The 25,230-nt window shown below is 38.4% G+C and overlaps 1 protein-coding gene across 6 annotated transcripts in view; it reads left to right on the top strand.

Moving 5' to 3' along the window:
- The window catches only part of SETD7 (SET domain containing 7, histone lysine methyltransferase), a 155,881-nt gene that overhangs the window by 90,654 nt on the left and 39,997 nt on the right, over nt 1-25,230 (top strand). For all 6 annotated transcript variants that reach the window (XM_072621084.1, XM_072621085.1, XM_072621082.1 and 3 more), the window contains one exon: nt 14,070-14,199. In XM_072621084.1, the coding sequence (XP_072477185.1) occupies nt 14,070-14,199 (130 nt within the window). The remainder of the gene's footprint in view (nt 1-14,069; nt 14,200-25,230) is intronic.

Genomic DNA, 25,230 nt, shown 5'->3' with positions numbered 1-25,230 from the left:
GGCAAGTCTGTACTGGTATGTAGGACAGCTGGAAGCTTCTAGCTTTTAAACTGTCTGGGGATGGGTCAGTTGCCCAGGTAATTACCTGTATGCATGTACAAGTCTAGTGATACATATCTGCTGTATATCAAGCAAGGTAATTATTCAAAGTGCTTTGACAACCTTAAATCATTCTATAATATTATTATCATACCTACCCATGATATTAATTGGCATTTTTGTTTTGTGTGCTTTACTTCTTAAAAACCTGTATGGGGCCATGACATTGACTAATAATTGTCTTCCTATAGAAGAACCACTCTTGAGTAACTTTATGATTCCTATATGCCACCCTACCCCCTAACATGAGATCTTCCATTCTCCAAAGACTCATTGCTGCAGTTCCCCCTCCCCTTCAGTTTTATGGGGTTGACTATACATTTGAAAGTATTGTTCAGTTGAGGTTAAATGTTTACAATAATGTCTTTTTAATATTTGCATGGCTCAAGCATTGGATTTGGAGTCAAAAAGATCTGGGTTCAGATTCCTATGTTATTGCTTGAACAAGTCACTTACCCTTTCTGAGTTTCAGTTTCCTGATTTGCAAAATGAGGGATTGGCCTAGATGATTTAGCTCTACATCTCTGATCTCATTGGTTGGGATCCTCCCTTTTCATCACCTCTAATTATGGTTCTTGTCCATGCCTGTCTTAGAGGGGTCACCTCTTGGGCTGATAAATGTGTGTAACCAAGCAGCTAATGAAACAGCATTTCCCCCTTCCTGTACAGATGCTAGCTTGATAGACTTCCTTACTGATGTGTCAAGCAGTTCTACCTTTAGAATAGCTAGCCTGATGTTTCTCTGTCTGTAATCTATTAATATGTGATTTTTTTCAACTGTCAGCATTTTTAAAAAAGTTTACTGTGGATCATTTCTCACCGGAGAGATGGTTAAGACTTGTAGAGTAATATCTAAAGCTCATTAATCAACGTACTTATAGCTTTAAAAAAATATTTGCTTCACAGTAGTGTTTTTTTATCTTTTCCCAACTTGAGATAAAATGCCCTTTTCTGTTCTTGTACATTTATTTTCCCTCCACAAGGCAATATCTTCGTTTCTAATTTGAGGAAGGATCACTGGGACATAGATTTAGAGTTAGTTGCAAGAGGTCTTACAAATCTTCTGGTTCAACTCCCTCATTTTGCACAGGATAAAACTAAAGCCCAGGGAAATGATTTGTCCAAGGTTATAAGTAGTAAATGTTAAAGCTGGGCCGGTCATCTCCAATATAGTACTCCAACTGCTGCAGCACAGCTATTTTCCAGGGGTAGGCAGTAGAGGGTGAAATTATGAGGACACTTGTTATGTTTATGGCCCTTTGGGGACCAAAGACTTAATAATACTAAAGGGTATAAATGGGTAAAATCCTACACATGAATTTAAGTATACTTTTGTCTCTGATACATGTCAGCTTTGTGACCCTCAGCTTTCTAATCTTCAAAATGAATATAATAATAGCTATGGTACTTAACTCACAGGCCAGTTGAGATGCTTAAATAGGAGAATGTATGTAAAAGACTGTAAAGTTTCATATAAATTCCAGCTTTTATTATACCTCTGTAGTGGCTGATTTAAGGTAGTCCAAGAAGGGTCAGCGTTTCATGCGTGACAGTCAGAATGGAACTTGGAGTTCATGTAGTCCCCACCCCACACCCCTCCTTATAGATGAGAAACAATGTTTCAGAGGTTATCTCTTATTTGTTTAACATTTCAATTTCTCTTCAATTACATAAAAACAATTTTAGTATTTGTTTTTATTTTAAATTTTGAGTTCTAAATACTTTCCTTCCTTCTTTCCCTCCCTTCCCTTGAGAAGGAAAGCAATTTGATTTAGATTATATATTTGCAGTCATGCAAAACGTTTTTTTTAATTGTTTAATATTTTCCCCCAGGGGTTACCACTTGTCTGAGGTCACACGTCAATATATCAAAGTCAGGATTTAAATCCAGTCTTCCACCTCCCAACCTAGCATTTTCCTTCCACTGTATCACACATGCAGTGTCATTTTTCTGTAATTATTCAGGGCCCCTGGGAATGCAAAGTACATTTCTGCAACAAATAAATTATTGCACCTTGGTATTGTACGGGAATCTGTGGAGGGTACAAATAGAAACAAGAAACTATTTCTGTCCTCAAGAAGTTTATGAGATGGTAAAGAAGGACATAAGATCCTAGGATTCGAAAGATTGACCTTAGAGTTCATCTGATTCAACCCCCTCATTTTGTACATGAGGAGAATGAGGCTCAAAGAGCACCACAGGATATTTATAGATCAAAGGAACCTTAAAGGTCATCTCATTGAACCACATCTCCCTCCCCCCCCCCCCCCCCACTTTTTAGATTAAGAAACTAAGGAGACGAAACTTGCTCAAGACCACACAGTAAATAACACAGACAGAATCTGAACTCATCCTCTTACCCCAAATCCAGTTCTCTTTACCTAATAAGTAATTCTGAAGGACTTATGAAGAAAAATACTATTCACCTCCAGAGAGAGAACTGAGAAGGGCTGAGTGCAAATTCAAGCATAATTTTTTCACTTAATTTTTCTTGCTTTTTTGCAATACAGAAATGTTTCGCATGATTTCACATGTATACTTGATATCACATTTCTTGCCTTCTCAGTGGGTAGGAGAGAGGCAGAGGGAGGGAGAAGATTTGGTACTCAGAAATTTTAAATGAATGTTAAAAATAAAAAAAAAATAAATTTTAAATGGTTTTAAAATGTGCTAAGTATAAAAAGTACAAAAGGAATTGAGAAGATGAAGAGATCGCAGAGAGCCAGGAAAATATATCAGGGAAGGCTTCATGGCGGAGGTTATATTTGGTCTGACTCTTGATGCTTGAGTGGGAATTGGATGGGTGGAAGAAGGCATTCAAAGAAGAGCTAATGGTGTGATTAAGTACATGAAAGAGGAAAAGTGAAAGGAGTGTTAATGACAAAGTCACCCAGTTTGCTTGGAACCTGGGACTGGGAAAGGTGAATAGTATGAGATAACATTGGATAGGTAATGTGGGGTAAGATCGTGCTGGAATAATTCCAGGCTAAGTAATTTATTCTGCAGGCAGTGGGAACTGTTGAAAGCTTTTGAGCAAGGGAGAGTTGTGATCAGAGCTGTGCTTGAGGAAATTTAATGTGGCAGCAGAGTAGAGAGTAAATTAGAATGGGAAGCCAGTGGAGTCAGGGGAAACAGTTAAAGGATTATTACAGTAGCCAAATGAGAATATTACAGTAGCCAAATGAGAATATTTGTAAGAAGCACTTAGCACAATCCTCAGCACATAGTAGGCACTCTATGAATGCTTATTTCCTTCTTCCCTCAGAAAAACTTGGGAACACTTTTATGCACTAATGTAGAGCCAAAAAAGCAGAAACAGAAGCATTTACACAATGACCACAGTAATTTAAAAGGAAAAATTATGAACAGACCTAAGAACCAATTTAAAATTCACAGTCAACTTGCCTGAAGGTGGTCAACTATTGGTACAAAATGAGTCACATGCTTTCAGACTTGGCCAATGTTATCATTTATTTTGGCTGTCTATATTTACTTGTTTACAAGGGAAAGGGAACCAGGGGGTGGAAGGCAGTGAGTCAATGGGAAGTGACAGTGAAGATTCTTTTTTTAAAAAGAACATCAGTAAAATGTCTTTTAAAGTAAAATAAAGTGAAGGCATTGAACTGGATCACTACAAATATCCTTTCCAACTCTGTGACCCTATGAACAAATTATCAATTCCTCAAATAATGTTAGGAAGATTAAAGTAAAAAAATAAACTTAATATCTTTTATTTTGGATGTTTATAATAGCCAAATATCATAGTAAAAAAGACTTATTCACTCAAAGTCATTTTAAAAACAATATTGTCATACATTATAGGTTTGCAGTTTCATGTGTAATCATTTTTTTTCTATTCTACTATGTTATGGAAATGCTTGTTTTATTTCTTAAGTTCAATAAATACATTTTAAAAAATAAACCTAATGAGACTTACAAAATTAATAAAGACAAATTGGCATGGATTTTTTAAAAATTATCAAAAACTTAAGGAAGAGAATAGGGTATTACTTGATATATATGCTTGTCTTCAGTCCTCTACCAGATTACAAACTCCTTAGGGATAAAGGCTTTATTATTAATCTTTGTTAATAAGATGCCCACTTTTTCTTGCATGAAGTAGGTATTTAATAAATATTTTTTGAGTGGAATAAAGTATATGTGTGTATGTGTGTGTATGTATGTATATATATATTTATATGTGTATGTACATTGTATGCAGAGAGAGAGAGAAAATGTTGCTTGAAATGTCCAAGAATCTGTGATTTCATAGGTGTGGGAATTCCTTTCACCAACACAGAACATGACCCATCTACTAAGTTAGAGAATTGTCCAAGACTCAGAGAGGTCACTTGATATGTCCATGATCCTATAGTAACTGATTGTCAGCCATAGGGTTTGAACTAAGATCTTCCCTGCTCTGAGTATACCATGCATCCACTACATGATTCTGCTTCATTATATATAGAAAACGATGACCAGAACAAGGCAGTAGCTAAGCTATATTAAAGATCTGTCAGAGGGCCTAGGTTCAAATCCCAGCACTATTCCTTTGCGACCTTGAGCAAATAATTCCTTCTTTTTGAACTCTCTGAACATCTGTAAAGTGAATACATTGATGCTGGTGATTTCTAAGCTCTTTTCCAACTCCCAAATCCTATAAAACTAGGAAATATTAAATCTGCAAGCAAAGCTACATGTTAAGAAACTAAACTCAATGGCATGAATTTATGTTGTGTGACTTGGCCAGAGAGACCTTAAAAAGAAAAGGGTGTGCTTCCTCTCCCTCTAATTAATGACTTTTACTTATCCTTTTTGGGGGTATAATTGTTGACATCATTGTCACTTCCCACTACTTTTCCTATCACCAATAAATCTCTTCCTTGTTACAGAGAAAAAATGAGGCGTCTTCTGGGATAGAAAACTGATTGTGTTGTAAAGACCTGAGCTCTAGCGAGGAAAATGCAGCTCTATATGTCAAATCTCCTATCACTGTGCGTGGGGTAGATCAGTCACAATGGCAGCTGTGATCACGGATCCAAAGGGAATTTCTGCTTCTCAGTGACACTCTCATAGGAACACGGGCTGCTGGCCATGCTCTCATACCAAGTTTAATTCAGTCCAACAAATGATTCTACTGTGTGCCAGGCCCTCTGCTTAGCACTGTGGGAGGCAAGGAAGGGAAAAGAGAGGTCTGAACCAGGATTTTTGTGACCTAAGTCTGGCATTCTCTCCATACCTTGTTAATTCTGTAACAAAGGTCCTTGCTATCCCCCAGCTTGCATTGTACTGGGTGGTGGTGACAACATGTTTACAAATGAGTCCAGTGCCAAGAAAATTCAGGAGGTTAAGGACAACCAATGAAAGTGGAGAATGCTATGGAACCAGGCAAGGCTGCATAGGCAACATGGTATGTAAGGTGAACCTTGAAGGAAGACAAGGATTCTGAGAGGACAGATGAGTTGAAGCCAGCCAAGGCTGGAGGGTCATGGGATCAGGAGCATCTCGTCTATAACCTAATAGAATTGAAGTTAATTTTTCAATTGTGCCACAGATCATCATCTCTAGGACACAGTTCAGAGGCAGGATTGATGGATACTGAATCTTTTCCTTCCCTGATGTCTGTAAATACCTCCGGCCTCGATGTAGTAGGATACAGTGGATTTTGTTTGTTGACATTTAATTGAAATGCCTTATAAAAGCAATATAGTGACTCAGTAGCTCACTTCATATTTCTTACCCTGCCCCTACTGGGCCAGCCATGTATCTTCTATAGTCTGGAGAACTATGATGGTAGTTGACTACTTGGTAGGTATTTTATTATGTGTTTGACGTTGGCATAGAAGCTTTAGGGGAAACTCAGGGTACTTTATAAACTGAATATAATCCTTAGAAAGAGGATTACTTTAGGTAAATTTGAGAGGATGAAAGTTTATACCCATTTTATACTGTTGGTATTTCAATTCAAGAAGCAAAGCATCTTTTATTGGTGCCTGTTATCTATGCAGAAATTAAAATCCAGAAAACCCTAGAATATTGTCATAAAATCAGATATGTGCCACCTGAGCCCCATTCTTCTTTCAGGTGGCTCACCGCTTCTCTTCTCAACTTTTGTAACTGCTGAAGCTTGGGAAAGTAGCTTAATAGGACTTAGAGCTGAAAAAAAAAATGATTCTATTGCATTACAAATTTCTGGGATTTAAAAGGGGCTGTCAGAAAAGAACCAGACTAACCTAGTCAATGCTAAATAGTAGTTCTGCCATGAAAACATAACTCAAAAGAAGAAAGAGTAGACAATATGTCTTAATTTAGGGCCTAAGGATAGAAGCATACAGTGGAATGGACAGCAAAGGAAAGAAAATGAGGGCATTCTTCCTGTCTGCATGGCAGAGAGGTGGGAAACTAATAAAACTGAATATTTTATACATTGCCAGATGAAGGGTGACATTGCTTAATTGTTTTTCTTTCTTATAAGAGGGGGAACAGTTTGGGGGAGTGGGAGGTGGGGCTTTTTGACCCTTGCAAAAATGACTGTGATGTAAAAAGACATCAAAGTGAAGACAGCACCCATGCCTCACTTGGCCCCCCAAATAGTAGGAAGGCAACAGCTCCAAAGCAGGACATTTGGGGAAGGGATACAGCCAGAGACATAAAAATCTTTAGATGATAGCAAGGGGAGGGAACCTACAATGTTCCCTCTGAATCACAGTACAGTGGAAAGAGCATTAGATTTGGGGCCATAGCACCTGGGCTCCAGTTCTGCCTCTGTCCTTTATTACTTGCATGATCCTTGGGCAAGTAAGTTAAGCTTTCCTCTGGACTCAGTTTCCTTATTGGAGGTTTGGACTAAAAATTCTCTTCTGCCATTAATTCCTTTCTCTTGTGATCCTATGAGTTGGCAAAGTATTACACCAGACTCTTGGGTAAGAATCTTGGATCCATCCTCATTTCAGGCGTGGATCAATGCAGGGGTCTGGAAGCAGGCTGAGGGTTTTATGAGGAGGGGTAAGGTCTCTAGTGAGTGAATCTGATTGAGTTCCACTCTCAGAAATCTCAACAGGGAATGAATGATCTGAGAAGATGGAGGGCTTTATGGGCTCAGACTATGGCCTAGAGATTATCTAATTCAATCCCCTAGTTTGACCGATGAGGAAACTGAGGCTTAGAGAGTTGCAATGACTTCCCGTGGTCACATACCTAATTAATAACAGAGTTGGGATCAGAATCCAGATCTGACTTCTCAGGTGCTAGCTACACTATGCTAAAGCAAGGCTTCAGTCTTATGAAGACTGGTGCTGATAATTTAGTGGCATGCCTTTTGCATTAATCACAACTTAAATCATGAAGCTGGTCCCTTAAGGGTTCATTACATGTCTCTTTCAATCTTGTTTACTCAAGTGCCCGGATTTCATTTGCTAGGTAATGCTTTTTGTTTTACTTCGATGACTGTGATGGAAATACTTTGACTAAGGAAGGAAATTTTTTCATTGGAATTCCCCTAATCCTAATTCCCCTTCTTCCCCACCCCCAATCTTTTACTAAAATTTTTCCACTGACAGTTGTTCATTTTTAACAAAACCTTAACTTGTTACCTGAATGGTGGGTACGTTGGGCACTGTTTTCTACAAGAGGTTCACTTTCAAGCTGAATAATTAGATGCTGTAATGGAAAAATCAAAATTGAGACGTCTATTTTTACACTTCAAATTAGAAGTAGGAAGCACTAAATCCATAGGGCTGTTGTTAGCTCCCAGATGCCTTTCACTGCTCCTGCCATGCTCTACAGCATTACAGGAAGTGGGAGGGGCAGAGGGGATGTGTCCACATTCACTTGTGACTTTTGTGTTTCTGCAAAAAGAAAGAGAGCTCATTTTGGTTGAGCCCCAAGAAGGCGATTGGTATTGTTACTCTGGGAAAGCCATTTATCCAGAGGACGTTTCATGTGACTAAAGACCCACGGAATGCTCACTCTCCTGGGCAGTCAAGTGTAGTTGTGCAATAGGAAAACAACCACAGCCCAATTCTCTCCTGGCTCCTGTGTCTTTTTGGCGCCAGTGAGAAGGACTCATATAAGAAGAGTACAACCCGGTCTTTCATAAGCTACTAAAGTAACAACGTTCACCAACATCTCTTCTGCATGACGAAACTTGTAAGTGTTACAGTAGGAGCTTGTTTGCTTATTTGCATATACATCTAAGTAAACAAGTAACAGTTTTTGTTCCCTTTTTTGAAAAATAATCATCAAATCTAAAGAGCAATGTTTTTATCTCTTTAGAAAAATACATTTTGTGTTTTGAATAGCATTTTTCAAAAATTAGAGAAAGCCAAAACATCATTCTTATTAATATCCTCTTTTCAGTCTCTTCTATGGGGTAGAATGTGATATCTGAGGGCTGCATTTTAGCTATCATGTTGAGCTCATCGTGTTCAATAGTGCACAGGTGTTTCAGTCCAAGAATCATTCATTCATGCGTTCTGTCCCACCCATTTCTACTTGTTTCATCCAAAAAAGTTTTTTTAAGAAAGCAACCCATCCATTCTTTCCACTAATACTGTTGAGAAAACATAGAAAATTTTTGTTCATCATCAGTAAAACCTGAGGGAAGCAGGTGTGGTGTACTAGAGAGAAGGAAGATGGGGATTCATGTTCAACCTCCAAAATGTGATGACTCTGTGACCCTTGGAAAGTCATTTCGCCTCATAATAATAATATAATAATAGTTGCTAACTATATATAGGATTTTAAAGTTTATAAGTTCACAAAGTTTTCAAGTTTACACATCAACTCTCAGGTTCTATTTTTATTTCTATTTTACAAATGAGGTAACTGAAGAGATTTAAGTGTCTTGACTAGAATACAGTTAATAGATATCAGAGGGTAATATTCAAACTGAGGTCTTCCTGACTCCAAGTCCTATGCATCCACTAAATACTCTGTGAGACTAGAAGTTTTAGAGAAAAGGCTGATCTGCGTTGAGGTAGAGAGCTCCTCACTGAGGGGCCCCTACACTAATGAAATAGTAGGCTTCGTTTTATCAGTTAAAAAAAAAAAAAAAGCTAACAACACAGACATTGACAAGCAATAATATACAATATTAATTATTGTTAATTAATACTACGGGCAGCTAGGTGACCAAGTGGATAGTGGCCTAGAATTGGGACAAGCAATAATATACAATATTAATTATCGTTAATTAACACTACAGGGCAGATAGGTGACCAAGTGAATAGATAGTGACCTAGAATCAGGAAGACCTGAGTTCAAATCTGGCCTTAGACATTTACTAGCTATGTGACCCTGGGCAAGCCACTTAAAGCTGTTTGCCTCAGTTTCCTCATCTGTAAAATGAGCTCAAGATGGAAATGGCAGACCACTCCAGTATTTTCCTCAAATGGGGATACCCCAAATGGGATCACAAAGAGTTGGACATGATTGAACAACAAAATTAATACTACAAGATATTAATACTGTAAGATGTTGGTAGACTTTTTGGAGGATCTTTATAGATTTCCAGTAGTCTAAAACCTCACTCTGACAATGACTGAAGCTGTTTCACACCAGAACATTATTATTGTAGCTGTTTGGGCTGCAGTTATTCAAAATAAAAACACGTGAACCCAGTGGCATTGATGATCCTTTGCAATAGCAGTGTGGGTGCCCATGGGAATACTTACTGTGTGTCAAGCACAAATATGATCTCACTTAATCCTTAAACAGCCCTGCAAGGTAGGTGGTATTATTGTATCTGTTTTACAGTTGAGGCAAATATAAATTAAGTGACTTAGCCCAGGGATTTGACTGGATTTGAACTCAAGTCTTCCCAACTCCAGGGCCAACATTCTATCCCTTGTGCCATTGAAATGCTATAAATGACTTCCAAAGATGGAGATGACAACCTATCCTTGTCTCTCTATTCTGTCATTTTATCTACAAACATTTACTAAGAACCTCCTATGTTCCAGGCACTGGGGATAAAAATGAAACAGTTCCAATTTTCAAGGAAATGTCTGTTTTTAAATTTTTTTTAAAATTACTTTATTTTTAGGTTTCAACTTTCACTGCCATAAGATTTTGAGTTCTAAATTTTTCCTCCTCCCCAAGATGCAGTTTCATATAGGCTCTGTATATGTACATTCCTATTAAACATTTTCACATTAGTCATGTTGTAAAGAGGAATTAGAACCTATGGAAGGAACCATGATAAAGAAGAAACAAAACAAGAGAGCAAAGAGTCTGCTTCGATCAGCAATCAGACTCCATAGTTCTTTCTCTGGACGTGGATGGCATTTTCCATCATTAGCCTTTTGGAGTTGTCTTAGATCCTTGCATTGCTGAGAAGAGCCAAGTCTATCAAAGTTAGTCATCTCACAACATTGTTCTTACTGTGTAGAGTGTTCTACTGGTTCTGCTCATTGCACTCAGCATCAGTTAGTATAAGTCCTTTCAAGGAACTTTAAGAGAAAACCATATGACAATTATAAATATCTACAAAATATATATACACACATATATTTATATATGTATATACACATGCACATGTACATATATACATGCTATGTATAATATATTATATATAATATGTATGTATATATGGGTGTGTGTACACACACACCCATATATACATACAAAATACCAGAGAAGCATGGCATTGTGAATGGGGTTATGGCCTCAATCAGAGTTTGAGTCTTCATTCTGATGCATCCTGACAATGTGATCCTGAGCAAATGCCTCAGGAAACTATGCACTGTGATCCGCAGAGAAGATGCCAGTCTGCACCAATAGGGCTTCCTTACTGTGTATTCAGTATAACCATGAAATTACAACTCCAGGCAAGAAAAGAAAAATATGAAGTAAATTGGGCAGAGGGGGAATAGGTGGTAGTTACTGGAAGAATAAGGAAAGTTCATAAACCCAGGTGACAGACAAGCTGAACTTTGAAGGTAACTAGAGATTTTAAGAGACAGAACTGAGAAGGGATTGCATTCCAGGCATAGGTGACAGTCTGGACAAAGAGATGAGCACAGGAGCCCATTTGGCTGGACTGATAAATGTATAGAGTACAATCAGCATGGAGACAGTCTGTGAAGAGCTTTAAATGCCAGAGAGAGGTATTTGGTTTTGATTCTAGATGTAATATGGAACTATTAGAGTTTATTAAGCTGGGGAATGATGTGTGCAATTCCTATTCACATCCTGAATATCTACCATAGAGGATGCCCAGTGGTATTACTGGCATTGCAGTATTAGCCAGAGCTAGAGAGTTGTTTAAGTAGGATAGGTACAGTTTAAGATATCTTAGCTTCAGTTTGTTTATACGTAATCCTCCACTGGAATCTTTGTAATGTCAAGAGAAAGAGCATATTGTGTTAGCCTGCGCTGAACTTGAGAAGGTATTGGCCAGAGTCCCACAGGAGATGCAGTCATGAATGGGTTATATATAGAAATACTTATAGATGCTTTCCGTGTGTGTGTGGTGGCAAAAAATCCAACCCTGGAACCTACTGGGCAGTATATCAATTGAGAAATAACTGAATATAATGTGATAAATGAAGGTGACAAGAGTACTGTTATGGTGTATGAAATGAGATAATAGATGATTTTAGAAAGACGTGGACTTATAGGAACTGATGCCGAGTGAGTAAGGAGACCCAGAAGAACAATTGATACTGAAACACCAATATCTTCAAATGAATGATTTTGTGGACTTTTATAAGCTGGTGAAGAATGAAATTAGCAGAACCACTTAAACAATAACAACAATCCTGTAAAAAGAAACAAATTTGAAAGCTGTGACAACTCCTATCTATGTAATGAACATTCACAATTCCAAAGAACTGACTAGAAGAGGCTACCCATGTTGGAGTGATGATGAATTTAAGGTGCAGCATGAGTCACACTTTTTTTACATAGCCATTGAGGGAATTCGTTTTGCTTCGCAATGCATTGCATTCACAATGCATTCATAAGAAATTACTTTTTGCCCTTTGGCCCAGCAATACCGCTTCTAGGACTGTATCCCCAAGAGATCATAAAAATGGAGAAGGGTCCCACATGTACAAAAATATTTATAGCAGTTCTTTTTGTGGTGGCCAAAAACTGGAAATCAAGGGAATGCCCATCAATTGGGAAATGACTGAATAAATTATGGTATATGAATGTAATGGAGTCCTATTGTGCTATAAGAAATGATGAGCAGGAAGACTTCAGAGAGGCGTGGAAAGACTTGTATAATCTGATGCTGAGCGAAAGGAGAAGAACCAGGAAAACTTTGTGCACAGCAACGATCATAGTGTACGAGAGCTTTTTCTGATAGACTTGGAACTTCGTAGTAGTGCAAGGACTTAAAAAAATTTCCAATGTTCTTTTAAGGCAAAATGCCTTCAACATCCAGAGAAAGAACTATGGAATTCAGTTGCAGAATATAGTAGATCATTTTTTTTGTGTATATCATGTTTTGGTTTGTTGTATGATTTCTCCCATTCATTATAATTCTTCTACACAGCATGACTATAGTGAAAATGTATTTAATAGGAATGTATGTGTAGAACCTATATAAAATTTTATGCCATCTTGGGGAGGGAGGAAGGAGGTAGGGGAAAAAAATCTAAATTATATGGTAGTGATTGTAGAACACTGAAAATAGATAAAATTAATATTTAAAAAAAGGACTTACTTTTTGTTTTTTTCCCCAATGGGGTGAACATGGGAAGGAGACAAAAATAGATTTTTATTTTTTAAATCAAGGGGACAGGGTGCACTACAGATGAGAAATATATCCTGTACTTCCAGAGAAAGTAACTATATTATATGTTTTACTTAGTTTCAAAAGATGTCTCACAAAGTGGGAGTAATCTGTAAGTTGTTGTTGAGTCGTTTCAGTCATGTCTGACTCTTTGTGACCCTATTTGGGGTTTTCTTGGGAAAGATATGAGTGGACTGATTTCTTTCTCCAGCTCATTTTACAGATGAGGAAACTGAGGCAAACAAGGTGAAGTGACTTGCCCAGGGTCACACAGCTAATAAGTGTCTGAGACCAGATTTGATCTTGGGAAGCTGAGTTTTCTCACCCCAGGTCTGGTACTCTACCCACTGTATCATGTAGCTGCCTCGATCTATCAATATTTGTAAAGTAAAAACAAAGCACATTAATAGGACTTTTTAAAAAATCTGCATAGTGTAGAAGAACATCTACTCTGTTGAGATATCAGAACCATTTCAATATTTAGTTGTTCATGTTATAATAACATGTTGGGGGGATTATAATACCAGCCGCATCTTCTCAGGGGTGTTATATCAAATGAGAGCATGTATGTATTAACTTTGTAAGCCTTAAAGGATTATGTAAATGTAAGCTATTGTTATGATACTAAATGGATGAGTTGAAAGAATTAAATGGTAATATGCCTGGCTACATAGTAATCCCTGTTGTGCCTACTGCCCTTAACACAAAGATGAAAGGTTGGGCACTTGTTAGGTAATTGATGAATTGTACAACCCTGGGATTTCCAGCTAAAGAGGAACTTCTTTTCTGTTCTATATTCACACAACAGAAATTACGAAAATTTCTAATCTTTGTACTCCTTTAAAGCAAATTGTTAAAGCCTCCAAGTCATTGTTGCTCAGGGGACCCAGGTGAGTGAAGTACCTTCTGAGAAGCCCTCCTTTTGGTAGTACAGAAAGCTGTAGATGGCAACACATGTTTGGCTAGTATGTACTGTTTTCCTTTGTTAGAAGGAAGGGTTCATGGAAGGGGAGAGGGGGAGGGAAAGAGAAGGGTTATATCCCATAATCATTATGATTTTTTTTTAAAGGTGAAATTAAAATTATTTTTTAAAAATACATCTTGGGATGGGTTGTCATATGTCTGACCTCAGAGCACCTTGTTAAGTCTTAGTCACATTATTCATTTGTTAATGGTTGGAGCAATCCCGGTTTTATATGGATTCCTTTGCTTTTCAATTTTTCCAAGGGCATCTGGATGATGATGGGTTACCACATGGCTTCTGCACAGTCACCTACTCCTCCACAGACAGATTCGAGGGGCACTTTGTCCATGGAGAAAAGAATGGACGGGGAAAGTTTTTCTTCTTTGATGGAAGGTAGCATTTGACAATTTGTGTTCATACTTCTTTTTTTTGGAGAATCTGTCTCCATGTTGATTTTTATGTTGATCTCATAACTGATATCCCTTCCCCTCATCCCTTATTTGTACCTCCAGTTAAGGGATCACTCTTTTTTCCGATCATTTTGCTTTGCTTACCTTTACTGCATGAGGGGATAGTCAGCAAACAGCTTCTTATCCCTTGTGAATATGGTGATGTGGGTGTGAACGGTGGCAAGAACTCTACTCGAAGTAAGCAATTAGGAAGCTACTTTGACCCTGCCTCATAGAAGGAGGTGACCAGTCTCCTACACCACATTAGTTTTGAGAGAAATTATTATTTATTTCATTAATGACCAATTATTAAAATTGAGGAGACCTCAGGTTTTTTTCCATCTTGTTTCCTTCTCTAGTCTCTTAGGGATGGGACTGATGGAAGACAGGATTAACATTGTCCTCATTCTTGCTATTGCTACGCCACCCAACTAGTGAAGGCTTGGGTGGGGGATATAAATTCTTTGGATAGATTGCCCAATGCTGGGGATAACCTAGAAGTAAATGACATAATCAAAGTTCATTAGAATAGGTCCAACCCTTCATTGTAATGTTAATTCTCTCATTAATTGTTAACCAATCAAAGTTGATTACCACCCTCTGGGACATCCCTCTTCCAAGGGCATATAAGCCATGAGCCTGCCACCATGATTGTCTTTGGCATTCAAGAATACCACTGACCTTTTCTTTAAAATGCTCACATTATTAATAAAATGACTAATTACCCAGAAGTTATGTCTCTTGAACTTTTTAAATATCACAAATAAAACTTCCAAGGAATTGCCCCCTTAGCTTTTCCCTGTAGTCAAAGAGACTGAGAATTAGGGGTTAATATTTAAATGGGTTGGGCCAGCTAAGTGGTACAGAGGATAGCATATTGGCTCTGGAGCCTGGAGGACCAGAGTTTAAATCCTGCTTTAGGCACTTGACACTCACTAGCTGTATGACCCTAGGCAAGTCATTTAACCCCGATTGCCTCACCAAAGAAAATATTTAAATGGATTGAAATTATTGTTAGTTATAGGACACAGCATATAAGTTTGGGGGAGGAAGCAGCCTCCTAAATCTTGATCCATTCTAAAAGAATCAGACAAAATCCTGGGGCTCTTAGCCAAACATAAAGTCTCACTCTGTGGATGACAGGAACTGGATACTTCTCATTTAGTAACAGTGAACTAAAATTCTTTTGCTACAGACACAGCGGGGCTGCCATGAACGACTGTGTTTACAGTATTCTGTAATATTCACCCAAGCACTTGACAAATATAAACAGAATGACTGTGAGGTTTTTCTTGTGCATGGGATTCTTAATTATTCATGACAGTGGAAAGAGATTAAGACAGCATACATAATCAAAATCTGTCTTTAAGCTATAACTTTACAAGCACATGGCCTCTAATCAGTCGTTCCAACCCCTGTCCCCCTTTGAGGCTTTCTGTGATTCAAATCAGGTAGATTCAACAGATATTTGTTAAGCACCTATTACGTGGAAGGCACTTGGGAAACAGACACAAAAATCAAAATGATTCCTGTCCTCAAGGAGCTTATATTCTATTAGGGACACTATATCGTATGGAAGTAAATACACATCAATTAAGCCCAAAATAATTTCAAGAGAGAGAGCTGTAAACAAAGAGGAAAGTAACTGGTTTTCATTTTTATTCTGTTCTTTTCCCTTGAAGAATTTTCCCCAGCAGAGATGCTGAAGAGCAGGCAATAATGTGGAGAGGGAGAAAGCAAAGACCCTGATTAATCCTGTAATGAATAATTTAGCATTGACTTCTAGGGACAGGCTTGATTGGGCTGGGCTTCCTCCTGACTTCCCAAATTGCTGGTCTTATCATGGAAAAGTCAGCTCTTTCTTTAATAATAAAGGTTAAGTTTCACCTAGTGAGTCCTCTGCAGGATGAGATATTATCTTAAAATGAGCCCAGTGCCTTCTTGTCCAAAATAGCAAGATATTTTAGATGAAAGAATGGGAAAAAAGAAGCTGTAAACTGGCTAAGGATCCATCCAGGGCATTTGTTCCCCTGGACACAACACGGCTGTCCCTTACTGGCAATTAGATAGAGAAGTTGGGAGACAAAAGGACATATTGTTTCTTGTCGCAAGTGGCAGCAGTGTTTCCAAGGGGGAGGGAAAAAGGGAGGGAAAGAAGGAGGATAACTCTAGTGAAAACCAGGGCAGCTCAATTTCATTTTCTTGCTCCTCACTAGATTTTTAGAGACAGACTACCTGGGTGAGTCCAAGGCAACTGTATTTCTTTCCCTACTAAATATAACTTCAGCCTGAACCAAGTACTTTCTCTTCCCCTTCATTCCCACATTAGACAACATGGACAACAGCACATTTCCCATTTCTCAGCAAACAGGCAACTCAAGCTTAATGGCCACATGCTCAAAAACTGAGCTGGTCCTGAGCAGAGCTTTGAACTTTGTTCAGTCATTTCAGTTGTGTTTGACTCTTTGTGAGCCCATTTGAGATTTTCTTGGCAAACATACTGGAGTAGTTTGCCATTTCCTTTTTCAGCTCATTTTACAGATGAGGAAACTGAGGAAAACAGGATTAAGGGTTAAGTTGCCCTGAGTCACATAGTGTCTGAGGCCAGATTTGAACTCAGCTCTTCTTGACCCCAGGTCCAGGGGAGGGAGAGAGAGCAAGGGAGAAAAATAGAGACAGAGACAAAAACAGAGGCACACACACAGATATGTATGTAGAGAAAGAAGAAGAAAAAGAAAAATTGTGGGCATACCATGGATGAAGATCCAGCAAAGAAGACTGAGGATTGCTCAGACAGGAGAACCAAGAAAGAACAGTGTCAGAGAGGTACATACAGGAGAGATTATTCAGGGAAAAAACGGCAACCACCAGTGACAAATGCTGCAGACAGGTCAGGGAGGTTGAGAAAAGAATTAGATTTGATGAGGAAGAAATCACTGGTAATCTTGTAGCCCTTCACTTAAATAAGACCATAATCCAGAGGACTGAGAAGGAAGAGGCACTAAATACTTATGATTTTTTCAGGGAGTTTAGCCTAGAAGGAGAGGAAATACAAGATTATAGCAAATGGGTCTTATACACTTTAGTGAGGGTTGATGGGAGGATCAGGAGTGGTTTTTGTAGGTTACTGAAAAGGACGCAAATAGATATAGACTATATAAATATAGACTATAGATGTATTGAAAATTAGAGAGTGAGGATAAAAGAGCAGCATGTCCAGGGTTTAGGAATGTAGTGGTCATTACATTCCAGGTGTACTCAGAGTCAGAAATAGGGCAAAGCAACTAGGTTTTTGTTCCTGGGTGCTAAAATGGGAAGGAGCTTCTTTACAGTGGTCCTTCAGGCTATAGATATTAAGACCCTCTGCTGTCCTTGCTCTACATATTGTAACCACTCCTTATATATACACTCAGGGTCTTAGCCCTCTCTCCATTGCTTTAACCCATCTGAATTCTCCAGGGTATGAGACACTCCCTTGCCTGATGTCACTATGTCAAATTGGGTGGGCTCTCCCCTGCATCCCACTCTCTCTCAATTGAATTTTCCATGGGTACCAGAATAGCTGATTATAGCCCTATGTGGCCAAGTTCTGAGAATTCAGGCCAAAGTACTGACCATTGGTATTATGGAGTGCAAACCAGGAGTTCTCTCATTATTTACCTCTCTTGTGTAGTTACAGAGCCTCCCAAGGAATCAGAGAGTTAGAATGGATGTCAAGAGATTATATATCCTAAATTAGGACTAATGGCCAATGATCTTAAACTGAGGAAGGAAAAAGACCAATATCCCTCTGCTTGAAGGATTCAACTACAAAACATAGCCACTGAAAGATGTCCGTGAAAGGGCCATTATCATCTTTAGGTCATCGAATTTGAGCTGGAAGAGACTTTAGTGAACAACTAAACCCACACCTTCATTTTACAGAAAGTTTGGGCCCAGAGAGGCCCAAGGCCAGACATCTAGTAAGTGTCAGAACTAGTAGTTGAACCTCAAACTTCTGATGACATTTCCAAGTGCACTTTCCTCTCTAACATGTAGCCTGCTGGTTTATGAAGTTTCTACTAAACATATTCTTTGTAGGAATTATCTGGCAGATCTTAGCAGGAAGGAGAGGTTAGTTGGGGAGTTATGAAGGTCAGAGGAGAAGGTTATATCTAACCTGGAAGACATGACATATCTCTTCCAGGTCTAAAATGCCACAATCTTTTCATCACATTAAGAAAAGGGAACTTAGACTGATTCTACAATAAACAAGAATTTACTTAGATTTGGTCCAAAGGTCCAATCCTCCCCTGTATTGTAGGGAGCTAAAGGGGAGTTGTGGACCTGTATCAGGTAGTCATTTACCTTGGAACTTATCCCAACAGATGGTACCATCTGTAAACACCTCCTGAAATGGCTTAGCTAAATATAGGGACAGAAGAAACATAATAGGTTAATAAATGGAACTGGAGACCTTAGGGTTACTGCCCCAACTTTGAGGGTTTATGTCAGAAAGGCTGTCATTTCTTCCTCTAATATGATTGGGCTGCCTTCACTAGGTGTCTCACATGGTAGAAGACTTTAAGGCAGGGATTCTTAAACTGGAGTCTGGGAACTTTTTTTTTTAATTTGATAATTATATTCCAATGTAACTTGATTCCTTTTGGCACAGTGACTATTGGGGATGCTTCCATCTTAGGTAATCAGAGCAGGCTCCAAAGTTCTGTTACACTTCGTAATATTATGTATTTTATTCTATGCTTTTAAAAACATTATTCTGAATAGGGGGTCCATGGACTTCAATAGATACCAGAGGGGTCCAGATTACATGAAGGTTAAGAAGCTCTGCTTAGGGGAGGTTAGATAACCATATGTTGGGGATATGTCACAGTAGGATACTAGTAAGACTGAGTGGCCCTTGAGGGCCCTTCCTACTAAGATTCTGTGATTTTATGAAAGTCAGGGTAACGATCTATATTGCCTTGGGGCTTTGGTCTAAAAATCTTACTTCAATCAGACCAAAACAGGCACTTGGAAATGATGGTAAAAAAAACCAGCAACATAAAAACAGTTTGAGATTGGTCTGTGCTGCTACATACCAAAACACTGGCTTATTTCCTGATGGCTTTTTTTTTTTTGCATCATTGGGTGGATCCATATTTTTAAAATTAGAAGGAGAAAGTCAACATAGCATAGTGGATAGACAGCCACTTTGGAGTCCTGAAAATCTGGATACTAGTTTCACCTATTACATATTCCCTGTGTGACCCTTTACCTCCCAAGTAAAACTCTAAATTGTGGAACAATCTAAATTGCTTTAATAGGGGGAATTTCCTCACCAAGAGTTTGGTTTCAAAACAAAACAAATGTAGAAAGAATTACTGGGAAGTGGTAGGGGAAATAGGAAATAGAAACGTCTTTATCTTTGTTATAAATTCATGAAAATTCCTTCCTCATCTGATGGCTTTGGGTGAGGGGTTACACCCTTCATTTAGGAGGAAGGGAGGAGAAATCTCATTAGGTATTCTGATAACTTTGAGAGGCAAAATTTTTCTGTAAGTGGTGTGTGATTTAATGGTAGAATTTAATAGCAGGAATTTCCTCCACTAGGATTTCTGGAAGAAGAAATAGCTCTATTGAATTTTTAACTGGATTGAATTCCTGGCAACCAGTACTGAGTCTTGAAAAGTCTTAATTTTATAGATTCAAAGCAAGCAGTTAGATGAGAGCCCGAGGAAAAGCTTGTCTAGTGGATAGAGAGGGTCAGCCTTGGAACTGGGAAGACATGGGTCTTCCTCTGTCACATATTGGTTGTGGGATCTCAGACCAGTCACTTATCTCTTCTTGCCTCAGGCCATTTTCTAAAATTGTAAACTACCACAAGTTGTCTTAATAGTAGGAGCTGGGTGGGATAGGGTTAAGATTACAGTACTAATGAGTTCACACTTCTAGATTAAAAATAAAGGCAAATTTAAATAAAGATCTCCAAAATTTAGTTCTGCAAGATCAGAATATTCATTACTCATTAAGTTGACTGCCTCCATTTCAGAATGCTTTCTATTGTGTTCAGGTAGCATCTTGGGTTTAGAGCCAAATTTGCACTTAATCCTCATCTATTGCCTCGTTGTTCAGTTGTTTTGGTCTCAGTTATTTTGGTCATGTGGGTCATGCCTTACTCTTCATGACCTCATTTGCGGTTTTCTTAGCAAAGATACTGGAGTGGTTTGCCATTTTCTTCTTTAGCTCATTTTACAGAGAAGGAAAATGAGGCCAACAGGGTTAAGTGACTTGCCCAGGATCACACAGCTAGTAAGCATCTGAGGCTGAATTTCAACTGAGGAATGAGTCCCAGGCCTGGAGCCTAGTTGCCCCTTACTTTGAAGATGAGGTCCTAAGAGAGAAAATGACTTGCCCTAGTGTGAGAAACGAACCCCCAACTGTGAGAAACATGCTGACCTTAAATCAGGAAAGCTTTTATTCACTTTTACATTCATTCCCCCTGAATGAATGTATAGCTCCTAGGGGACTGCTGTAGTTATTCAGACCAATGTAAACCTTCTTATGCTATTCCAATTCAAATCTCCCACCTTGCTGTCTATTGGCTAGATGAAGCCTCCTGAATACCTCACTTCTTGTTCTTCTCTCTAATGGGCTTCCCCTGGAACCGTGCACAAGTTTCTGACCTTTTACCTGATCATGCTACATTACAACTCTGATTAGCTGCTATCAATCACTTAAAGCTGGGAGGAGTTTTAACCCTGTGGAAACAGAATTTCTTCTTTTGTTTCCCACACCCAGGTTACACAATCCAATTCAGATCAATGAGCATTTACAAAACCTTAAAAAGAAAGATACTGGACTACATCCAAAGAAAGTTAAGTTTATTAAATTCTGTGATCCAATGAGGATTATCAATACACATACCTAGTCATTGTCAATCAGCAGATTAATTATTAGAAGCTTGAGGGAAAGTCATAGCCTTTGTGCTTTGCCATATTGGATTATCCTACAAATAAAGGAAAGTTCTAGATAGGACTGTTTCCTGAAATAAGAGCCTTCTTCTTTCTCTGCCATCCATTTTGTGCTCCACCCAAAGAAATTAAAAACATTATTTTAAGGCCAGGTAACACTGATCTTCTTATAATCTGGTTTCTTCTGTGTAATTCTAAATTGAAATACCTCATTTAATATTAGTGTTTCTAGACAGGGAGGAAGCATATTAGAAGAAGAACTGATTTTTATGCAGTATTCCCTGGTTTATTAAGTGCTTTCCATAGGTTTGTGCATTTGACAATATCCTATATACTGTCTTTTTTTCTGTTTTACCTAAGAAGAAACTTAGGCTTTGAGAGTTTAAGCTTAACAAGGATAATCATAGTGTCCACCTGCCAGAGATTTTATGAAGATAAAATGAGATAACATTTGTAAAACGATTCCCAACCCTTTCATCACTCTGAATGCTAGCTGTCATTATTAGGTGACTAGTAGGTGTCAGAGGCAGTGTATAAACTAGAGTATCTCTTGACCACACAGCTTAGCACTCTTACCACTACATCATCCAAACATTTATTGAATTTAATAGCAACTTGGAATGGGCTTGTCTAGCTAGACAAGTTTGAAACTGGTTCCCAATCCATTTATTTAAAGGCAGCCAAACTTCAGCTCTGGGCTTGCTTATTTGTAAAACTTATCCCAGTGGGCTATTGTGAAAATGAATAGGAAGTCAAAACATTTAGAAGCCACAGTTCTACTCTGAGTTCAAATTGAAGATGTTGATTTTTATATAAGGATATTTTGACCAAGAGTTTGTACTAACAAAAATGATTTGGTAATTTTTTAGTACAGTTGAAAGGTGGCATGGAGAGTAGAGCATTGGACTGGGAGTCAAGAAGATCTACCTGAACTTAATACTAGCTGTAAGAGCCTGAGCAAGTCACTTAACTTCTTTCTCTGTGCTTCAGTTTCCTCATCTATAAAATGAGTCACTTAGTGGCTTCCTAAGAAGGTCTCTTCCAGCTTTAAAGCTATGACTATGATAAGATGTGGGCTAATCTTGTACTTGTATTATTGGAGATTTAACATGATATTTAGCCTAAAGATTAAGTAGGGATCTGGAAATGTTTTATTTCTTTTTGAGTCTTTATATTAATTTTTTAATACTAGTACATTTTCTAAATATCATCTGACACTTTACCAACTTGAATTGTTCCCTTTTCCACCAGTGCCAAAACTATTGTTTTTTCTTGAAGTTAAATTTGGATATCTTACTTCTTTAGGACAGAAGGGTGCCTTCTATCATATTACACAGATAAAATTACCTGGAATGAATAGCCTCCTAAGCCAGGGGTGGGGAACCTGCAGCATCAAGGCCTGATGTGGTCCTCTAGGTCCTCAAGTGCAGCCCTTTGACTGAATTCAAACTTCACAGAACAAATCCTCTTAATAAAAGGGTTTCTTCTATAAAACTTGGACTAAGTCAAAAGGCCACACCCAATGACCTAGGGGGCTGCATGGGGCCAGGAGACTGCAGTTTCCCCACCCCTGTAAGACCTCAGCACTTACTTTTGGTGATGCATTATGATGCATTAATAATAGCGCTAGATTTGGAGACCAAGATCAAGTTCAGATCACAGTTTTTCTAGAACCTGTGTAATCTCCAGGAAGTCAAGTCCCTTCACTTTTCTAAGCCTCATTTCCTCATCTATAAAATTCATATATAAGGTCCTTTCCAGCTCTAAATCTGTGATTCTTCTGTTGGCAGAGGCAGCCATTGGGGAGAATTGAGTTCTCCATTTTCCAAACAATGGCTATAAAAGTTTTCTCATTTTACTCTGGAATTTTATATTGTATTCAACTATTTTTGACCTCACATCTTGTAGGATACTCAAAAGTAGGGAAAGTGCTTTATGTGATGAGCATAGACCTATCTATGTCAGGGTTGGAAAGACTCTTAAAGACCACCTAGCTCAAATTTCCACATAATGTAAAAATCTTTTCTGTGTTATCCCTAATAGTCATTCACCCTCTGCTATGACCTAGTCAAGGAAATATATTTTCTTATATTTAACATCTGATAAAAGCAGCAAGGAGCCTTTTTGTAGAGAGAGAATTCAATGAGTCTTCCCTTGTTTTCATTTTTATTTCAAATTGCTGACTGAACTTGGGATAAATTAAAGGGATGGTAGGGTTAATTCTGCTACAGCTTTTTGTGTGACTAGCTAAAATCCATTGCCTCCATTTGGGAAGACTGATTAACTGGATTTCCAGAAGGCTCAGCACACAAAAGTCACATTCTAAGAAACTGATGGTCCTCATTGTTAGAAGAGTTTTTGTAAGTCAAGATTTCAGACTGAACAGGCATGTGAAGATGGCAGACATGGGCCTCTAGATGCTGTATCCAAGGCTTAGTTCTTTTATGAAGGTCAGTTTCTACAGTCATACATCCCCTGATAAAAGTTAAAAGAAAAAATTGCAAGGTACAACACAAAAAAAAAATAAGTTTCTTAGTATTATCAGTAGATAGGAAAGAATTCTGATGCTCCAGTTGCCTGGCTAACATGAAGCTTAATTTCGTATAGAGTTTTCCAAGAAACATCTTGTTATCCTCAGAAATTGCTTCTTTGGTTCAGTTCTTGGTTCTGGAAAATCAGATCGTTCAGACCCCACTGTGGTCTCTTAGCATTCCAGGGACTCTCTCATGGGGTTTCAGTCATTTAGCCCAATGATCTCAAACTCCAATTGAGGATTTGCTTTAAGGTGGTAGCCCTCATCTGTACACTACTACTGCATAAATTTCTGTAAAGTAAAACAAACATTTATCAATTAATTCCATATTTGGATAAACAGAAGATTACATCATAACTTTATCATATGTTGTTTGCATATCTCAAGACCTTATTTTATAGGTCACCTCATTGCTACCTGAGCATCTTACTGGCAACTCAAACTAAACACAGCTAAAATTGAATTTATTTTCTTCCAATTTTTCCCATTTCCAATTCCAATTCTTCCAATTTCTTCCCTTCCAGTTTCCTCATTTTTATTGATGGTGGTAGGTGTTATTATCCCCATTTTATAGATGGGGAAACTGAGGTTAAAGTGACTTGCCCAGGATCACACAGCCAGTAAATGCCTGAGGTCAGATTTGAACTTTCAAATCTTCTTGACTCCAAGCCCAGCCCTCTGTCTCCAAAGCTTAAAACTGCACTATGACTTTTGGGACTGTGTGTGTGTGTGTGTGTGTGTGTGTGTGTGTGTGTGTGTGTGTGTGTGTGTAGCTCCTAGTTGAAAACTTTCTCCACAACTGTGCATCAGACAACTGGTAAGATTCTAGTATTACAGATAGGACTGGAAGAGATCTGAGAGGTAGTCTTGTCCAGTGCCTTCATTTTACATGGGAGTACCCTGGAGACCAGAGAAGGTTGCTGTACATCACTTGCTTAAGGTCACAAAGGTGATAGGTATCAGAGACAGGATTTGAATCTGGGTCTTCCTGGCTCCAAGATCTGCCTCTTGTGACATTGGTTAAAAGAGAATGTCGTCATCATTGGTGAAGTGGGATGAGAAAAGCCAGAGAACATTCTGATCCCAAGTTACCCCTCCCACCAAGGGCTCTGGGGATTGTTTGAAGAGTCATTTTAGATTTACTGAAAATCCAAAGTGAAAAAGTTATGAAATTCACACAACCTGGGCCTAATTGTATAGTCAGATGATTCTTAATGTCTCTTCCCCAAGAGACTTTTTTTTCCTTTTCTTTTTGTGGAGAAGCCCAAGGGAAACTTCATTAATGAGTGCTTCAGGAATCCAGATTTATTGTCCCTCAGACAGAAGTGGAGCTCTATGAAAGAAGCCACGCCTTTCACTGGGAGAGAAAACAAGCCTGGAAGGGGAATTTTCACATACTTGAACATACAAATAAAAATAATGAGCACAGGCCTGGCATTGGTTCTGCTGCTAGTGGCAGGTTAACAACTTACCTAGGTGACCTTGAACA

This window comes from Notamacropus eugenii, chromosome 6 (genome assembly GCF_028372415.1).
Source record: "Notamacropus eugenii isolate mMacEug1 chromosome 6, mMacEug1.pri_v2, whole genome shotgun sequence".
NCBI lineage: Eukaryota > Metazoa > Chordata > Mammalia > Diprotodontia > Macropodidae > Notamacropus > Notamacropus eugenii.
The sequence above is the reverse complement of the archived record's forward strand: the minus strand, read 5'-3'. Positions and strand labels throughout refer to the sequence as shown.